The 19662-nt window shown below is 43.7% G+C and overlaps 2 protein-coding genes across 2 annotated transcripts in view; one reads left to right on the top strand and one right to left on the bottom strand.

Moving 5' to 3' along the window:
- Positions 1-738, bottom strand: part of AIFM1 (apoptosis inducing factor mitochondria associated 1) — a 96275-nt gene extending 95537 nt beyond the window's left edge. The window contains exon 1 of the mRNA XM_030209054.1: positions 478-738. Within this exon, the coding sequence (XP_030064914.1) occupies positions 478-568 (91 nt within the window). The 5' untranslated portion in view covers positions 569-738. The remainder of the gene's footprint in view (positions 1-477) is intronic.
- A 12-nt stretch (positions 739-750) lies between these two features.
- On the top strand, positions 751-10013 carry MARS2 (methionyl-tRNA synthetase 2, mitochondrial). The gene is made up of 3 exons (XM_030209056.1): positions 751-1074; positions 7299-7633; positions 8798-10013. The coding sequence occupies exons 1-3, from the start codon at positions 840-842 to the stop codon at positions 9983-9985; spliced, it is 1758 nt and encodes a 585-aa protein (XP_030064916.1). The 5' UTR covers positions 751-839; the 3' UTR covers positions 9986-10013.
- The last annotated feature ends 9649 nt before the right edge of the window (positions 10014-19662 follow it).

The raw sequence follows: 19662 nt of genomic DNA, 5'->3' as shown, positions 1-19662 counted from the left end.
CTCTTTCATTATGGGGTCCATGGGTCAATTTTAGCAGACAATGGAAAAGGTGCCGGTACTCAGTACCCCCTCAAAAAAAGCCCTACCATTGCTTTTGAAATAAAAAAAATAACAGCACAGGGAGAGGAGTTCTGCTACTAGGGATGGCCTCCCCCTTAAGAACCATGTCATCTTTACAGGCGTGCAGTATGATCCTTGTAGCTGGTGACTTATTTCAGAAGACCTATGTAACACACTACAAATTCTTCCGAAGATACAGCTTTATCCAAATAGTTAAAATGATTTTCATCACTTTTTCCACTGCAATAAGTTCCCCAATGCAACTACATTTCCTGAAGGTAAGGGGGGACTTAAACTTTGCGCCCCCTGCCCTCAGGGCCATTCATTACAACTCTCCTTCTGTGCAGGTGCTGCATACCAGGGTCAGCGTATGACCCTTCGACCTCCCTTCTCCTCTGCATTCCGACGCCTCCTCACCTGTGCTGGGGCCTCGCTGCTTCACGGTCAACCTGGGCCGTAGGAGAGGCGGCAGCAGCACCCGAAAAACAGAAGCTCGAAATTGGGACATCACCACCGGTTCCTGCCGCTCTCACACTGTCTTCAACATACGCATGCGTCGTGCACGTGTCAACGTTGTTAACAAGGACAAGCAGGATTTAACCTTACGCTTGCGTAGTGTCCTGGGAGGAGAGATGAACGACCATAGAATTTTTGTTGCGCTAGAAAGTCTGAACCTCCTGGATTGTAAGTGGTTTCTTTCAATTCGCGATAGTGACGATAGATGTAATTGGCGGCTAGCTAGTTGGCGCCCATGTGTAAACACCCGGTAGAAGGCCGGCATGAGGTGGGTGTGTAGAGGCGGGCTGCCCGCTTGGTTACGCTGTGGGTTTGTGTTCCCGGTTCAAGCACATGTATCCCGTCGTTGGGTTCAGAACTGTAGCGGCACACTTTTCACTACCCCCATATTCTACGTGAATGCTGGGCCGCATCTGGGCCATGTGTATTCTGCGCTCTTGGCGGACTCCCTGCATAGGGAGCGGGCTCTGCGGGATTGTGCGACCCGACTCAGCACCGGTGAGTAAATCAGTAGCTCCAAAACCACCACCCACCACCAAAAGAGCTTAGTGCCGAAAGGGCATCCCCTCCCATTGACGAGCCCATGCAGAAAGCATTAGCGTGGCTTTTAATGGCTGAGCAACGCTGAAACGGTTTTAGCGTAAGCCTGGCAGGTGCTAACTGGATCCAGATTCGCAGGACTGGGCTAATCCAGTCCTGGGTTTACCATAGTGCATGCTGAAACTTGTCTTCTTGCTTTTCTTAGGGCATGCAGAGGACATCAGAACGACAAGACCCTTTATACAACAGAGTGAACCCAAGACTGGATCAACTCTGTCCTGTGAATCTGGATCCAATTGGCAGCCTTATTTTAGTGTGGGTGTTAACTCGCATGGAAACCATTGCTGAACATCCTGTTAAAATGTATGGTCATGAGGTTATTAACAATTCCATAGCTTTGCAGTAAAAAAAAAAAAAAATTGGTACATGTGCGTGGGAAACATTTAAATACGAGTTTAGAGCTAATGGAATATCACTGCATACCACACTATAATCTCAGCAAACAGATATCCATTAAATTAACTAAAGAATGATGTGTTGTTCTTTTAATGGAGGAAAAGCCTCAAGCTGGCGTTTGCTTACTACAGTCAACGAGCACCACGGACCTTGAGGCAGATATCGAAACTCTGGCCGAAGTCGGGCCGTGGACAGTGAATAGCGACTGAAGAGCTGGAGAGATAAGTGAACCTTACAACACTAGCATAAAGCAGTATAGAGTGTGGTTTGAGGAACTTGTATTTCAAACTTAGGAGGTTTTTTAGCCCATGATGAATGGAGGGAACTCCCAAAAGTTGAATAAATTATCAACAAAGGAGTATCATATCATTATTGAGGCTTTTTCTTCATTAAAAGAACAACACCATTGTTTAGTTAATTTACTGGATATTTTATTTGCTGAGATTCTCGTGGGTAACATTTGTCAGGTCTAGGGTAGCATAGAAGGGTTAGTTGAGAAGAACGGGCATCTAGTGGCACCCTCTCTCTAACCTAACTATCCTGCTCCAGACTGCTAACGTAAGAACCTCTGGTGTTGGCATCTTCAAAATGGCAGTGCGGTGCGCCAGGTGGAGTCAATCTGCCATGTAAGTGCTAAGTAGTAGTAAGAGAATTATTCCCTTATATAGCAGATGAGGACAGGATTGGGGGGGGGGGGGGGCTTCCTTCCAGTAAATACCAGGGATATTTTTTTAGGGCTGTTCATTTAATGTGTTTTAACATGATTAACATGTTAAAATTTTTAACTTGCGCTAATAATTTTAAAGTGATTCATCGCATCATGCTGCTCACTCCTACCGCTGCCCCATCCCTCCCCCATGCTCCTGCATCTTGTTCTACCCACCGCTGTACACCGGCAGCCCTTTCTCTCCTGCCACCCTGCTCTCTGGCATCTCATCCCACCCCTCCGCCCTCCGAACTTGTCTTGTACACACGGCAGTATTAAGCACATGCTGGTCTACTCCTCTCTGTAACTGGAGCCCTCCCTTTCTAGTGTCCCGCCTTCTCTGATGAAACTTATTGTTTCCTGCTGCAAGAGTCGGACGCTAGAGAGGGAGGGCTCCGGCCACAGAGAGGAGTGGAGCAGCATGTGGTTAATTCTGCTGTGTGTACGAGGCAAGTTTGGAGGGCCACGATCAGAGAGGGTGGGATGAGATGCCAGAGAGCACGGTGGCAGTAGAGAAAAGGCTGTGGTGGGTGTTCGGTGGACAGGAGAGAGCAAGCTGCAGGAGCATCGGGGAGGGAGGGGGACAGTGGTAGGAGAGAAAAATATATACAGGAGGGAGGAAGAGCCTAAGAGAGTCAGGGTAGTAGGAAAGAAAAGAAAAGTCTTGTTTGTGTGTGGGGGGGGGAGGGCAGGAGAAAATGTGGGGCAGCTGGAGAGAAAAAGCTGCAGGAGCTCCGGGGGGGGGGGGGGGGGGGGGGGGGATGAGATTGTGCCAATGGAGAGGAAGGGAAGGAATGAGATGAGATGCTGCCCATAGAGAGGAAGGTAACTGGAGAGAAAAAGCTGCAGGAAGTTCCTGGGGGGAAGGGAAATGAGATTGTGCCAATGGAAAGGAAGGGAAGGAATGAGATGAGATGGTGCCCATAGGGAAGGGAAAGAGACAAGAGAGGAGATGGTGCCCACAGGGTGGGAGGAGAGACTGGAGGAGATGGTGCCCATAGAGGGGAGGAGAGACCGAAGGAGAGATGAGATGGTGCCCATGGATGAAGGGGAAGGGAAGGGGTAGAAACAAGACAGATATAAGGAGAAAGAAAAATGGCAGAAAGTTGAATGTGAAAGATGTTATAGGAGGAGAAGTAAAGAGAGGAGGAGAGAAAAGAAATAGTGAAGAGAGAGGAGGGCATGAAAATAGAGTTCATAGCACAGACAGAGGAACAGAACCAGTGACAGAGAATAAGATAATTAGAAAAATAAAATAACCGGCAACAAAGGTAAGAGAAATTATTTTATTTTCAGTTTAGTAACTGATGTACGAGAATGTACATCTGCAGTCAATATTTTGCACTATACAGGTGAAAATGCGAGGGGGACACTGCATGCGATAAACCGCGCAATTAAAATTTTTAATCGTGATTAGTCGTGCCCTTGCCGCTTTGAGCGATGACTAGCCCATTAGTGGGGAGGGAGAAGAGAGGGGTGCAGCTAGACACCAGGGATATTTTTTTCAGGGGTTGGGGTGGGAGGGGGGTGGTCATTTCAGGTGGGGGAGCCATTAGACACCAAGGATATTTTTCTGGGGAGGTATTATGTGGAGGGGGAGACTTGTTTGGGGGGGGGGGGGGGGCAATGCAAAATGTAGCAACCCTGGACTCCATCTTGCATTCTTTGGCTTTTGGGCGCAGCAATTTATTGCTTCTCAGTGTCACCATGCTAGCCTATCAGAATGCATGAGAGAAGCAGCCAAGTGTTTAGAGCAGAAAGCAGGGGATCAGTGACCAAGGTTCAAATCCTGCTGTCACTCCTTCTGACCCTGGACAAGTCACTTAACACTTCATTGTCTTAGTTGCAAAACTTAGATTGTAAGCCCTCCAGGGACAGGGATATACTTATCCCACCTCTTGCCATGAACTAAATCCAAAAAATAAATGTGTGCATGAGATCCCTTATAATTGTGTGCAAAATACGCATAATACCTGTGACTTGTTATCTCTGTTAAGGAGCACTCTGTCTCCAGAGATTAGCCACAGAGAGAAAAATGTTACTACTTTGGTGTTTTAAAGTGCCAGATATCTGCAGATGGCTGCTTTATTAGGACTTTATTTGCAGATGATCTCAGTAGATGATGGACTTGTGGCATGTATAGTCAGTCCTAATGGCACTTTAGCAACAGAGTTCCCAACTTGAAATGCTCTTAATGCAGATGCTGGCACCTAGCAATCATTCCTTTGTAATTGTTTGGCAATTTGTAGATGAAGCAGTCTAAAATGTGTCTCGAGCCACTCCTAAGTGCCAGTAGAACTGGCTAAGAGGACCATTATGGGCGCTTACCAATGCATATTTTCTTGTGTGTATCTTTTACTGTATAATTCAATGCTCTTATTGTAAGTAGTATGCTTCCCTGAATTATAAGCCAGAAGTGAAATTTGAGTTGGACAAAGGACACCACCCTATAAATATTCAACACCTGTAAAGCTCACTGATTATCTAATGACTGAATCTGATGTTTAAAATGAGAATATGGGAGAAGCAAACCAGAGGGAAACGGCAACAAAGATACAGTGCAGTGGGCCCAGATGGGAGTAAGGAGACGGAGCCTCAGATCTGAGGAAGCAAAATTTTAGCAGCTGGACCTGACATCCCATGTTCTGGCTGGATGCCTGCACCAGGGCTACGTACATAAGTATTGCCATACTGGGAAAGACCAAAGGTCCATTGAGCCCAGCATCCTGTTTCCAACAGTGGCCAATCCTGGTCACAAATACCCAGCAAGATCCCCAAAACAATATATACAATAATGGTTTTTAATTTGTTTGTGCTGGTTGTAAACTGCCTAGAATGTTTGATAGAGTGGTGTATAAACTGTGAAATAAATAAATAATGTAAATTAAAAAAATAAAATGAATTTGAGATACCGTATCCTTGGGGGCTTCCGTAAAACTGCTCAATCCTTTTGGGGTATTTTGGGATGTTTCACAGAATTGAGCAGTTTTACGGAATCTCCTAAGGATACTGTATCCCTATAAACACATCTTATATTCCGCCAGAACCGATATACGCATATCACCCCTCTCCTTAGGTCACTTCACTGGCTTCCGATCAGATACCGCATTCAGTTCAAGCTTCTCCTTCTTACCTACAAATGCACTCAGTATGCAGCCCCTTATTACCTCTCTACCCTCATCTCCCCTTACGTTCCCGCTCGAAACTTCTGCTCACAGGACAAATCCCTCCTCTCAGTACCCTTCTCCACCACCGCCAACTCCAGGCTCCGCCCATTCTGCCTCACCTCACCCTATGCTTGGAATAAACTTCCTGAGCCCTTAAGCCAAGCTCCCTCCCTACCCATCTTCAAATCCTTACTTAAAGCCCACCTCTTCAATGTTGCTTTCGGCACCTAACCTCTATACCTTTCAGGAAATCTAGACTGCCCCAATTTGATGACCCCTACTTGACTAACTGTACATTTGTCCTTTAGATTGTAAGCTCTTTGAGCAGGGACTGTCCTTCTATGTTGAATTGTACAGCGCTGCGTAACCCTAGTAGCGCTTTAGAAATGTTAAATAGTAGTAGTAGTATTTACATTTTTGTAAGCATCATTGAATATCTTAAGTAATTGTATTTATATATTGTTTTTATGTAGATCCCTGATGCAGACATCCAGCCAAAACACAGGCCGTGTCAGGTCCAAGCAATAATTTTGCTTCCTCCGATCCAAGGCTCCATCTCCTTGTTCCCATCCAGGCCCACTTTGTTGCATATTTGTTGCTATAAACTGAGAACACGGCAATAAGGCTGTCGCTAAACACACCTGAAATTTACTTTGGGGTAAATTACAGGTAATTAAATTTATTTTTTATTTATTTGTTTTACAGAATCTAGGATTTTTCATTATGATAACTGATGGCAAGATAATGTACAGTACTTTTGCTCCTTAGAACAGTAGAAGCTATGCAGTACTTTTATTTATTTATGGCATTTATATCCCACAATATTCCCACCCACGGGCAGGCTCAATGTGGCGTACAATAGTCTATTAAGCAAACAATAATTCAAAATACAGTATTCAATGTCGTAAGAGGGAAAGAGAAATAACTGAGAAGGGAAAGGGAGAGAGTAGAAGGTGACAGTTTATTATATTTAGGGCTTCTATTTTTCATTGTTTAAAAATTATACATTTAGGTTTTTATTTTCTGCCTAGTTGTTCTTGTTTTTCATGCCACAGGTACTGTTACTGGGTATGTATTCGAGTGGAATCAAATATGTACACTTATGTCACTTAGGATCATCAGTGCAGAAAAGATACAAAAACTGAGGAGTCCTTTTACTAAGCTGCGGGAAAAAGGGCCCTGCGCATGCAGTAGAGGCCATTTTTCCTGCGCGCTAGGGCCTTTTTTTCCCGCAGCTAGTAAAAGCCCCCCCCCCCCCCAAAATGGCCACACGTTGCGATAACTCTTACTGCGTGGCCATGCAGCGGAGAGCCTTTTTTGCCACCCACTGAGGTGGCGATAAAGGCTCCTGCAGTAACCCAGCGGTAACCGAGCAGCGCACGATGCAGGTTAGCGTCGCATTAACCATTTCCAGGCGTTTTCTTTTTCCCCAGGAAATGGTGCGGGACTACCACCGGCGATAGTCCTGAAAGAGCGAGCAGTAAGCCCATGTTGGGCTTACTGCTGCTCTGTACAAGGGCCCCTCAGTGATGATAAGTCAGGCGAGGGGTGAGAGAATACATGGGAAGTGGCCTTTTTCTGATATTTATCAACAAAAGTTTTCTTTTTTTTTTTGTATCAAGGTGTTTTATTGGTGTCAAAACCTAAAATCAGCAGCCCTAATTAATTATCTGTGATATATTGTTCTTACCACACAAGTAGTTCAAAGCAGATTGCATGTAAAGTAAACACAAATCTATAAAACAGTATTTCAGATTAAAATCCTTGTCTCCCCATTCCTTATCCTCAACTGTAACAGTTTTGTCCTTGATATCTAATATTTTTAGTCATATATATTTATTCTTATTTTTAAGGAACAGACGAGCATGGATTGAAAATACAACAAGCTGCTGAGGCTGCAGGAAAAGCTCCCTACCAGTTCTGCTCTGAAGTGTCAGAGCAGTTCAGGGCTGTATTTAACCACACCCTCATTTCCTACACAGACTACATCAGAACCACAGAGGAACACCATAAAAGAACAGTTGAAAAATTCTGGACCGTGCTGTCCGAGAGAGGCTATATTTATAAAGGAGTATATGAAGGATGGTATTCCACCCCAGATGAGAGCTTCCTTGCGGAATCTCAGGTCATGGGTATTCAAGACAAACAGGGAAATGTCATTAAAGTCTCCACTGAAAGTGGACATCAGGTAACAGAAGTTTAGAAATTTGAAATCTACAGTGTTGTTATTTTTGCAGTTTGCCTTCAGAGTTAGGCAAGTTTGACCTTACAATTATGAATTAGTTCCAAGGGTAAAGAAAAGCCATTTTTTTTAATGTAAGCACTAAAAAGTGTGCTAGTTTTTACTGCACATGCTACTGGACAATTCAGGATGGCAGTGTGTGTCATGTAGTGTTAAAGCTCTCGTGCTTTGTCACAATTGGGCCTATTTGTTAAGTTATGTTTGCTGTTAATAAAGACTTCTCCAGCTAATATAGAAAGAGCCAAAGAATGTGCAAAGCTTGCAATCTAGAGGTAGTTAACGTAATCTAAATAGATCTATCTTCCGCATAACATACGGTAAATATACTGCTTTAACTGCATCGTGTTATCTGCAATGCAATTAACACATAACAAGAAAATTCTGTCTGCGTTGAATATATGAGAAGATATTGAGAGTGCCTCCCAACAGTTCATGCAGAAATTTGCAGTTACAGTATAATAACTTGCAGATCCTTACCACACTTTGGTAGATAAGCCCCTATATAATTAGCACAAATAATGGTAAAATGCTTCTGTCTCAGATGAATGTGTATCCCATATTTACTGTTTAAAAAATACAAACACTGGTATTTTTGAGGTCCTATACTATATATTTTTACTATTACTTCACTAATTTTGTATCTTGTCACTTGGGGCCATGTTTACTAAGGCATGGTAGCTTTTTTAATGCGCCTACAATTAGTGCGTGTGCTAACCGTATAGGCGCCGATAGGGATATTGTAGGCACATACACGGTTAACGCACGTTAAAATATAACGTGGCTTAGTAAACAGGGCCCTTGGTTTGAACAAATAAACTGATATGTAGGATCTTGATAAATTCTCCATTAGCTATTTTCAAAATACTTATTTGTTGCTAATGGAACTTAATCATGTAAAATACTGCAGGTCTTGCTTCCTTCTGGGCTATGCCAATGAATTGGCCAAATGTGGACACACTGAATAGGCGTGCGCAAGCAGAAAACTTACATTTTGTTTTCATTTTTTGTTTGTCATTTTGTGTCGATCAGTAGCTGTGTCGTTCATATCCCTAGCAATGATGGCTTGATGCTTTCTTTTGACCAAACTAATAACATTATTATTCTCTTCAGGTGCACTGGACCAAAGAAGAAAACTATATGTTTAAGCTATCAGATTTCAGACCTTTGTTACTGAAATGGCTGGAGACACACAAACAAGCAATTTATCCAGAAAACTTTTACCAGATTGTTCTTCAGTGGCTGCAAGAAGATCTCCCAGATCTATCGGTGTCCAGAGAACGAAGTCGTTTAAAGTGGGGTATCCCTGTGCCTGGGGATTCCCAACAGACAATCTACGTGTGGCTGGATGCCCTCGTTAATTACCTTACAGTAGCAGGCTACCCTGAAGCACACCATTCATGGTGGCCTGCAGTGCATCATGTGGTGGGTAAAGATATTCTCAAGTTTCATGCAATCTATTGGCCTGCATTTCTGATGGCAGCAGGACTGGCACCACCTGACCATATCTTTGTGCACTCTCACTGGCTGGCCTCTGGCCAGAAGATGTCTAAAAGCCTGGGGAATGTAGTGGATCCTATGGACTGCTGTGACCAATACACAGTGGATGGCTTCAGATACTTCCTTTTAAGGCACGGTGTCCCAGACAGAGATTGTGACTATTATCACGAGAAGGTGGTTCAGCTCTTGAATGCTGAGCTAGCAGATGCTCTAGGAGGACTTTTAAACCGCTGCTGTGCCTCCAGCATAAACAGTACTCAGAGTTATGGCTTCTTCTCCAGTTCCTGCTTTCCAGATAAACACAACTGTTTTGATAAAGCAGCATCTGCCAGAGCAATGGAAGAAGACTACCAGCTGATTGAGTTTGTGGAAAACTTACCCACTGAAGTCCAGGCCCGTTATGAAAAATGTCAAATCTATAAGGCTTTAGAAGCCATAGATGCATGTGTAAGACTGACAAATAAATTCTTTCAGCGACACACACCCTGGAAACTTGATAGCACTAACCCTGTTGAAAAGCTTTGGCTAGATACTATCATATATGTTACTATGGAGTGCCTTCGCACATATGGCACTCTGCTTCAGCCTGTGGTGCCATCCATTGCAGACAAGTTACTTTCCAGGCTGGGCGTGGCACAGAATGAAAGAACGCTAAAAGATTTCCTTTTCTTGGCTAGGTATCATGGGAAGTACTGTCCATTTGAAGGAAGAGAACTGGGGCCTGATACTGGAGTCTTATTCAACAGACTTGATCAAAATAAATCACGTAAAACAAAGGATCCATCAATCCCAAAACTGTAAATCCATGCAATAAATATTTGGTATATTACTTATAAACCTTCTCTTCTTACTCCTCTATCCTAAAGGTTAGTGCAGCGGCCGGAGAACTAAGTTTGATTCCCACTACAGCTCCTTGTGACTCTGGGCAAGTCACTTAACCCTCCATTTCCCCAGGTACACAATAAGTACCTGTATATAAAATGTAAACTAGATTGATTGTACCCACAGAACGGTGGTATATCAAATCCCATCCCCTTTCCCTTTCCTTTATCAGGCGTATTAAGACCACTGATTTCTCAGTTCTCCAACCTCCCTGTTTCACTTCACTTTAGACTAAGATATAAATACGGACATGACTAACGGTTAAAAAATGTATTTATTTGTTTGGATTTAGCCCCCACTTTTTTCAGCAGTAGTTTAGGGTGAGTTACAGTCCAGTACATTTGGTGTTTTCCCTGTCCCCATAGGGCTTGCAATCTGAGTGTGTACCTGCAGCAGTGGAGGGTTAAGTGACTTGCCCAAGGTTACAAAGAGCAACAGCAGGACTTGACCCAGGTTTTGTTGGTTGTCAGCCTGGTGCTGTAACCACTAGGTGACTATTCCATTTACATGGTTTCCAGGGTATTGGAAATGGTGCTTTTTGGTTGGTCTTCTGGTGTCACCACTCAAAATCTATATGTAGAACAGAGAACATCTTATGTGGAATAGAGAATGAGCTGAGAACCACATAAGCCATGATTCAAATCCTCCTGACACTCCTTGAAGCAGTGGAGGCTTAATAGACTTGCCAAAGGCCACAAGTACAAACTGAAATTTGTAAGCTTTCCAGGGACAGGGAAATGCCTAGCATATTTCAGTGAAACTGCCCTTGAACTACTACTGAAATGTTATGAGCTAAATCCAAATATCTAATCTCTATCAAAAAAAGAAAACATGAGAATAGCCATACTGAGTCAGACCAGTGGTCTATCTAGCACAGAATCCTGTTTCCTACAGTGGCCAATCTAGCTCGCAAGTACCTGGCAGAAACCCAAATAGTAGCTAGAGTCCGTGCTACCAATCCCAGGACAAGCGGTGACTTCCCCATGTCTGCTATGGACCTTTCCTCCTGGAACTTGTCTAAACCTTTTTTTAAAACCCAGACATACTAACCACTGTAACCACATCTATTTTTGAGATACAGCTACCAGAATTGAACGCAATGCTCAACGTCTATGATGACGGCTAGATCTTTTTCTTTGGTGCTGATGCAAACTCCTATTATAAGAATTTTTTTTTTAACTTATTTGGATTTGCTCACACCTTTTTCAGTAGTAGCTCAAGGTGAGTTACATTCATTTCCCTGTCCCTGAACTTAATTTAGTTGGTTTATTAAAAAAAAAAAAAAAAAAAAAAAGAAGCAAATCTAGGAGAGGTGTGTTTGCTTTTTTTTTTTTTTTTTTAAGTTCTTACCTTTTTCAGTAGTCGGGCAGCTTAAGTTCAGGTGAAGCAGTTCAGGGCAACTTAGGTTCAGGTGAAGTGGTTAAGGGTTAGCTGGTTTTGCAGGTATGCTTTCAATAGCATATTCCAATCTCTGTGGCTTTCTCTTGATGTATTTATTTCTGGAACCTCTAGAATTACACTCAGTATTACCACACCCGGTTCCCAGCATAAAGTTCTTATAGCATGACAGTTCATTTATTTGTTTCAAAAATGCTTTTTCTACTTCGTAGTGACCTCAGTTGTGCACATTGCCAACCATGTTTTATGGCAATGGATAAAGCAAATACCTTTTCATCGGTTCACTTTTAACTTAGTACACCCAAAAGATGCGTTCGCACTACTGCAGGCTGCTTTTTACTGCAGCTTAGTAAAAGGACCCCTAGGTTTGGCCATTAGGTGTTGACTAGTGATTGAATGAGATTCCCTGTTCCCCAAGGGCTGTGAACGCTACCTACACAGTATCCCCAGCCCTAGTTGATTGGAAAGGAGCGAAATGGCTCAGGATTATAATCTGAATCTTCCACAAGACAGAGCACCACACTGCTGATTTGGCCTCTTGGTCTGAGTTCTGCTCTGCATCCTATCACTGATGTGTGACAAAGCCACTGTAATATTTTGGTTGTTATTTCCAGAAATATGCAAAATAATATTTTTAAAGCAGTGTGTACTTTGACTTTAGAAATTCACTCTGGGGGTCTTTTACTAAGGTGTGCGCTCACGTTTTTAGCGCGCGCTAAACGTTAGAGACATCCATAGGAATGCATTGGGATCTCTAACATTTAGCGTTCACCTAATTTTAGCACACGCTAAAAATGTGAGCGCGCCTTAGTACAAGGGGGTCTTTATTTTTTATTTAGCAGTTTTCTCTTGCTCCTTTGGTTCTGATTAAACTGAAAGTCCAAATCTCTGGGCTAGCGTACCATCAGCTTTTATCCGCACCTTTAATGAGTTTTTTCCTCATGGGCCTTTCCAAATTGGACATTTATATTGGTCACTGCTGTAACCAAATCATGTACAAAATAATAATTAAAAAAATAGGCTGTTGAAACTGGACAGATAGCAATCCTGATCTTGAGATGGTGGCATGGAGTACAATTCTCAAGAGGTGGCCAGTTCTCTGTTGAAATAGCAGGGGTGCCTTCATTTGGCAACTTAAAATTACAAATTGTCCACAAACGAGGACAATTACCAAATGTTGAAGGTGTTTGCACAAAAACAATTTGATAGTCACTATAAGTACCTAATCACCCCTTTCTTCTTCCTTCTACCCTTACCTAACCTCGACACAATATTAAATGTACTAGTAAAAAAGGCCCGTTTCTGACACAAATGAAACGGGCGCTAGCAAGGTTTTCCTCGGAGTGTGTGTGTTTGGGAGAGTGTATGTGAGAGTGAGTGTTTGAGAGTCAGAGTGAAAGTGTGAGTCCAATCCATGCTCCTCTGTCACCTGGCCCCTCCATTCATCCCTATCCAGCAATTCCGCTGTCTCCCTGAGGCCTGCCCTGCAATCCATATGCATCCATGGCCATCTGTCCCCTCCATTCATCCCTATCCAGCAATTCCCCTCTCCATGAGTCCTGCCCTTCCAATCCATGCCCATCCATGCTCCTTTGTCACCTGGCCCCTGCATTTTTCCCTATCCAGCATTTCCCCTCTCTGCCTGAGGCCTGCCCTGCAATCCATATCCATCCATGGCCATCTGTCCCCTCCATTCATCCCTATCCAGCAATTCCCCTCTCCCTGAGTCCTGCCCTTCCAATCCATGCTCCTCTTTCACCTGGCCCCTCCATTCATCCCTATCCAGCAATTCCCCTCTCTGCCTGAGGCCTGCCCTGCAATCCATATGCATCCATGCCCATCTGTGCCCTCCATTCATCCCTATCCAGCAATTCCCCTCTCCCTGAGTCCTGCCCTTCCAATCCGTGCCCATCCATGCTCATCTGTCACCCGGCCCCTCCATTTTTCCCTATCCAGCATTTCCCCTCTCTGCCCGAGGCCTGCCCTGCAATCCATATCCATCCATGGCCATCTGTCCCCTCCATTCATCCCTATTCAGCAATTCCCGTCTCCCTGAGTCCTGCCCTTCCAATCCATGCCCATCCATGCTCATCTGTCACCTGGCCCCTCCATTTTTCCCTATCCAGCAATTGCCTTGTCTCCCTGAGGCCTGCCCTGCAATCCATATCCATCCATGCCCATCTGTCCCCTCTATTCATCCCTATCCAGCAATTTCCCTCTCTCCCTGAGTCCTGCCCTCCCAATCCATGCCCATCCATGCTCCTCTGTCCCCTGCCCCCTCCATTCATCCCTTTCCAGCAATTGCCCTCTCTCCCTGAGCCCTGCCCTCCCAATCCATGCCCATCCATGCTCCTTTGTCCCCTGCCGCCTCCATTCATCCTTTTCCAGCAAGTCCCCTGTCTCCCTTCCATGACCCCCCCTTGCATCCATGCTCCTCTCTCTCTAATGTCCCAGCCTGGGCGGCCCTCTTCTTCCCCCCCCCCCCCCTTCGCATCCATGGTGTCGTTTCTCCCCTGCCCTCCCGCTCCCATTGTTTTTCTTTTGTGGCCACCCTCTTCGCTCCCCCCAACATGGTTTTTATTTTTTTTTTCTTGTTTTTAAATGTACCTCCGTGGCGGTTCCGGCAGCGAAGCGTCAGGGAAGGAGGCGGTGCTCCCGACGTCTAGGTTTCCCTTCGCTGTGTTCCGCCTTCTTTTGACGTCATCCTTGACGTCAGAAGAAGGCGGAACACAGCGAAGGGAAGGCTAGACGTTGAGAGCGCCGCCTCCTTCCCTGACGCTTCGCTGCCGAGCGTTGCGATTGGATGAGTGTCATTGCTCCGCCCTCGACGTCATCACGTTTGACGCGTGGGCGGGGCAGACACAATGCGATCTCACCCCCTTCACTTTTGGCTAACAGAGGCTTCATTCGAACGTTGGAGGTGCGTTTTATATAGAGAGATTTGTCACCCTACAATGATTTTGCTAACAAAATATGTAAGCCACATTGAACCCGCAATGACTATGTTAACAAAACTATGTAAGCCACATTGAGCCTGCAAATAGGTGGGATACAAATGCAATAAATAAATAAATAAATTCTCCATTGAAGAAATGTTTTTCTTGAACATATGTTAGGTACACAACTGTAGTACTATGAAATGCTTCATTGTCCATTTAATATACATGTTAAATCTGTACAAAATGAGGTATATTTGTATAGTTCTGTCATTTGCATTTATAAAATACAAGTATAATATTGTCCACTGTAATGCCTAGCAGTAATTGAAGACCACAGAAAGTTTCTAGAATGCCAAAACATAATCCATAAAACAAATATTTTATGTTTAAGATGTAGTAGAGGCAGATTTCAAAAATTGTTTCTGCGTATGACACTTCACACCAGACCAGTGATTCTCAACCAGTGTGTCAAGACGCAGTGGTGTATCTCCAGCCTCTGGGAGGTGTGTTGGCAAAAATTTGACAACATATTTTTGTTTTCTTTAACAACTGTGTGTGGCAGGTTGGAGAGAGTTGAGAACCAAGAAGTCAGGTGCTTGAAACCTCCATTACTAGTCCTGTTACTAGCTCCAGCTGAAACTGTTGCTGGCCTCTGGCCCATCCCTCTCATCTACCCTGGCATCATACAAACCCTGGTGTCTGTATTTCCCTTGCATCATTTTTAGCAATGATGAAATGATATAAGGCTCTGTCTTTCTTTGGCTGCAAATTATATTCAGTATTTCACGCATGTGAATATTGTCAGTCAAATTTGTCACAACAGAAGAAAGGTTGAGAACCACTACACTAAACTGAATACTGTCTTTTCTCTCCTTTTCTATTGTTGAATTTTCCTTATTTTTGATTGGGATAGTACATTTGTATTGTTTTAACCACTCTGATTTTTCCCAGAAGGGTGGTATACTTACCAGCTTATTTTTGAAAGAGAAAGTCGCCCTTATTTCGACCCAAATAGGGAGATGGGTGTCCATTTCCTGTGGGCGCCCAAATCGGTATAATCGAAACCCGATTTTTGGCGTCCTCAACTGCAGTCCGTCACGGAGATGAACAAAGATCACTGGGGCGTGTCAGAGGCGTGGCGAAGGCGGGACTGTGGCGTGGTTATCGGCCGAGGAGAGATGGGCGTCTTTAGCTGATAATCGAAACAAGAAGGGCGTTTTTGACGAGAATTTGGTCCACTTTATTTGGACCCTTTTTTTTCAGGTCCAAGTCCCAAAAAAGTGCCCCAACTGACCAGATGACCACCGGAGGGAATCGGGGATGACCTCCCCTGACTCCCCCAGTGGTCACCAATCCCCCCCTCCCCACCACCACCACCAACAAAAACCCACTTTACAAACTTTTTTTCCCAGCCTGTATGCCAGCCTCAAATGCCGTTCCCACCTCCATGACAGCAGAATGTGTTCTATCCGCTGACAGCCTTTCCCTGGTCTGATGTGGGTCTCGGGTGAGTGTGACACCTTTTCTGTTAAGGGCACTGCAGAGTCACATCAGCAATGCATTGTGGTGGGTGTAGGGTATTGGGCTTCGTGATTCCACTAGCTTGTGTTAAATGCTCACAATGTTGGTAGTTGGTAAGCTCTACTCCCATGGTGCTTTTCCCTCTGCTTACTGGGTCAGAGTTTGCCCTGTTTTGTTTCCGGTAGTCCATGAGGTAGTGGCCATTTGTGTAAGACACTTTTAGATCCCTTTCATGTGTTAGCCACGTTACAGCACTTAGTTCTTACCTTGAATGTTGCTGAAAAAGGGCATTGTACACCATTCTGCCAGCTTGGACCTACTGCTAATCTCAGTACCAGCGAGACTCGTTGCCAGTGGGGCACAACCTCTGATCTGCAGTTAACTGTGAGTAAAGGTGCTTATTCAAATAAAGGACGTTTTCAGCGAGATTAGTCTTCAGGTGTCAACTGCTGTGCCAAGGTTATACACCAGCAACAAGTCCTGTCCCTTTTAGTGGGTACTGCAGTGCACTTCAGGCAGGCAGACCCAGGCCCATCCCGCCCCCCCCCCCCCCCCCCCACCCGTAACACTTGTAGTGGTAAATGGGAGGCCTCTAAAACTCACTGTACCCACATGTAGTTGCCCCCTTCACCCCTAAGAGCTATGGTAGTGTTGTACATTTGTCCCTCCCACGACCAAATGGCTTAGATTGGGACGTTTCTGAGCTGGGCGTTTTTAGTTTCCATTATCGCAAAAAAAAAAAATGCCCATCTCAGAAGGGACCAAATCCATGGCATTTGGTCCGTCCAAACCGTATTTTCGAAACAAAAGATGGATGCCCATCTTTTTCGATAATACGGTCTGTCCTGCCTCTTCACATACCCGTTTTCGGACATAGATGCCCATGGAGATGGGCATTCGTGTTCGATTATCCCCCTCTTAGTATATCAGTAAACATAAAAAAAACAATACATTTTATGGTATGTGTATTGGCATTGCTAGAGGTCGATATTTATTTGTTTGGATTATGCTCGCACCTTTTTCAGTAGTAGCTCAAGTTACATTCAGGTTCACTGGGTGTTTCCCTGCCCCTGGAGGGCTCACAATCTTAAGGGTCCTTTTACTAATGTGTGCTGAAAAATGACTTGCAGTAGTGTAGACGGGTGTTTTAGGCGCGCAGAGAATTATTTTTCAGCGCACCTATAAAAAATGCTTTTTTAAAAATTTTTGCCGAAAATTGACGTGCGGCAAAATGAAAATTGCGTGTGTCCATTTTGGGTCTGAGACTTTACTTGCAGCCATTGACCTAGCGCTGAAGTCTGACACAGTTACCAGGCAGTAATGACCTATGCGCGTCAAATGCCACTTGGCGCGAGTCAGATATGTGCATCTGAAAATAAAAATTATTTTTTTAGACGCGTACTAAAACTGAAATTACTGCAAGAGCCAGGCGCTAACTCCATTTTGTTGCCAACGCATAGGTGCTTATGCAGCTTAGTAAAAAGGCAATTGAGGGTTAAGTAACTTGCTGAAGATCACAAGGAGCAGCAGTGGGATTTGAACTGGTCACCTCTGGATTTCAAGACTGGTGCTCTAACCACTAGGCCACTCCTCCACTCTACACACACATCACACAAACTTAAACAAGCTGTTTATGCCTTCCTTGGAGCAGGTGTAAACTGTAAATATGTGCACCTTCCTTTCCAGAGGAGCAGTTTTGTAAAGGCATGATAGGTACCTAGATTTCACTTATAAAAGCAACATCTGTGTGTGCTGTGCTTAGATGCCCTCTTATAAAATTATTCTCTATATAACACAGTAAATGATGGCAGATGAAGACCCACACGGACCATCCTGTGACCCCCAACAAGGTGGCCAGAGCCACACCTGCCACTCTGGTAGAACATAAATTGATCAACATGTGTAATCAGTTGGAGTGGTTCTCTAGTTCCTTTATTTGATTTGATTAGTTCTTATGGTTTGCTAAATTCCATTTAGATGATAAGCAAATTACATAAAATGAAGTCCTACATCTTAGGAGAATTACATTCAATCTTCCTCATCCTATAACAATCAAACCTTTCCAGAAAATAAATACAACCCCCCCACTAAGCTGTACTAGCAGCTGGTGGTGCACTAATACTGACACAGTATTGTCACACGGCTGCCACTAGCACAACTTAGTAAACAGGGGGGAGGGGGTAAAAGATTAAATATATCAGAATTTTACAAATTCATGGGGGTGAGTTCTTAAGTTTTCACTCCCAATACATTTTGAAGAAGAATGTCTCTAAAATAATTTCAGCTGATCTGTAGAGTACCAGAGGCTTCCACTTGGTCCCCTAATCTTTTTAATATCTTGATTAGTCCCCTTGATACAAAGTTTAGGGCTCAGCGTTTATTGCTACACTAATGATGTTCTTATCCTTGCCAAAATTTCACCAGAAACTTTAGATCTCTGTCAACTACAGAATTGTTTGTCTGCGGCAACTAATTGGTTGAAGGCAAATCTTTTGGTCTTTAACATCAATAAAATGTCAGGTATGCTGGTTCTCAGGAGGAAGCAATAGCACTGAACAATGATTTTGAAAACTATCTCATAAGTTTGTTTTAGTTAGGAATCATGTACTGACTTAGTTTTATAAGTATTTTATAACTTTGATGGCAGTTTGGTTGTACTTTGATATCTAATCACAGTTTTGTTGATTATATATTCCTGGAATCATATCCAGCTGAGTTATTGTTACCCACATTAAACTTTAATGACATGTGGGCTTATATGTTCCCTATTGTAATTGTAGACCAACATTAAATCCTATTCTGTTTGGTAAAAATATGGGTCCAGTTGATAACTTTAAATATTTAGGAATTATTAATCAGCTCATTTTTGAAAATCAGATTTCAATAATGTTAAAAAAAAAGGATTTTTTTTTACTTTGAGACAAATTTGGTCACTTAAGGGCCATTTTACTAAGCAGTGGTAGAGCTAACGCGCGGGTAGCATGCGCCAAATTGGCACTACTGCAGGAGTAGCGTGGGCGCCCTGCAGTGGTTTTGAAGTTTGTGTTCTGTTTCATGTGGTAGAAAATAATTTTGTAGTGCGTGGAGCATTCCCAGTGGTAATCGGCTGCGCAGCCACACTGGCACGTGCTACTTGATTTACCGCATGAGTAGCGCGTAAGCCCTTACCACTAGGTCAATGGGTGCCGGTAAGGGCTCAGGCAGTAAATAGCCGTATGCTACTTTTAATTTTAGCACACGGCCATTTACTGCCCATTTAAAAATGCCTTTTTTTCCCCCAGTCACATTAAAAAATGGCCCAGCGTGTGCCAAAAACATGTGCCCACACTACCGCAGGCCACTTTTTATTGTGGCTTAGTAAAAGGACCCCTTAAACATTTGTTGCATGTACTTTTCATATCTCACTTGGACTATGGTAATATTGTGTTTGCTGGTTTAACAAAAACAAATTGAAACAGTTATAAACTTTACAGAATTCTGCTATTAGAATGTTATGATTAAATTTACGTGCATTTCCCATCACGCCACTTTTTAGATTCTGTCATTGGTTGCCCATGTTATTGGTTAACATTTTAAAATCCTGTGCATTGCCCATATTATGAATGGCAGCCATCATACATGAGTTCTATGACCACCTCATATGTTCCACCTAGAGCACTTAGGGTCCCTCATACAAAGCTGCAGTAAAAGAGGCCCTGCGGTAGCATCGGTGTATGGATTTGCCATATGCTGAGGCCA

Source organism: Microcaecilia unicolor, chromosome 7, assembly GCF_901765095.1.
Source record: "Microcaecilia unicolor chromosome 7, aMicUni1.1, whole genome shotgun sequence".
NCBI lineage: Eukaryota > Metazoa > Chordata > Amphibia > Gymnophiona > Siphonopidae > Microcaecilia > Microcaecilia unicolor.
The sequence above is the reverse complement of the archived record's forward strand: the minus strand, read 5'-3'. Positions and strand labels throughout refer to the sequence as shown.